This window comes from Halyomorpha halys, unplaced genomic scaffold, assembly GCF_000696795.3.
Source record: "Halyomorpha halys isolate HHAL.00 unplaced genomic scaffold, Hhal_1.1 Scaffold7195.1, whole genome shotgun sequence".
Lineage (NCBI taxonomy): Eukaryota > Metazoa > Arthropoda > Insecta > Hemiptera > Pentatomidae > Halyomorpha > Halyomorpha halys.
The window spans coordinates 418-1,233 of NW_027104997.1; the positions used below are offsets into that span (position 1 = coordinate 418).

At 34.3% G+C, this 816-nt stretch overlaps 1 protein-coding gene across 1 annotated transcript in view; it reads right to left on the reverse strand.

The window, feature by feature from the left end:
- Positions 1-206: 206 nt before the first annotated feature.
- Positions 207-816, reverse strand: part of LOC136795724 (zinc finger autosomal protein-like) — a gene marked incomplete at both ends in the record, with an annotated part of 1,020 nt that continues 410 nt past the window's right edge. Inside the window, one exon of the mRNA XM_067047240.1 lies at positions 207-814. Coding sequence (XP_066903341.1) covers positions 207-814 — 608 coding nt within the window. The remainder of the gene's footprint in view (positions 815-816) is intronic.

Below are 816 nucleotides of genomic sequence, written 5' to 3' on the forward strand. Positions count from 1 at the left end.
ATTATATAAGTCTTTACACTAAAGAAAACACACATTAAACAACCCCTTTAATGTATACATTGAACAATTCTTTACATGAATATCAGATTATTGGCTCACTCAAATGTATATTCCCATCTATAATTCATGATTAATAATCTTCATTGTTGAGGCTTCTCCCCAGTACGATGGGAAATAACATGTTTTATCATATGTAAAGTATGTACCGATTTATAATCACAGTGAGGACATTGAAGAGGTTTTTCACCAGTATGATGGGCCATTATATGACTTTTCATGACATCAAATCTTATTGATTTATAATTACAGTGAGGACATTGATGAGGCTTCTCACCCGTATGACGGGCCATTATATGATTTTTCATGTCATCAAATCTTACTGATTTATAATTACAGTGAGGACATTGATAAGGTTCCTTAACAGTACGATGGACCATTATATGTCTTTTCATGACAGCAAATCTTATTGATTTATAATTACAGTGAGGACATTGATGAGGCTTCTCACCCGTATGACGGGCCATTATATGATATTTCATATGCCCAGATGTTACTGTCTTAAAGTCACATTGAGGACATTGATGAGGCTTCTCACCACTATGAAGAGCCATTATATGTCTTTTCATATTCCCAGATGTTACTGTTTTAAAATCACAGTGAGGACATTTAAGAGGCTTCTCACCACTATGACGGAACATTATATGACTTTTCATATTCCCATATCTTACTGTTTTAAAATCACAGTGAGGACATTTACGAGGCTTCTCACCACTATGAAGAGCCACTATATGACTTTTCATATTCCCAGATCTTACT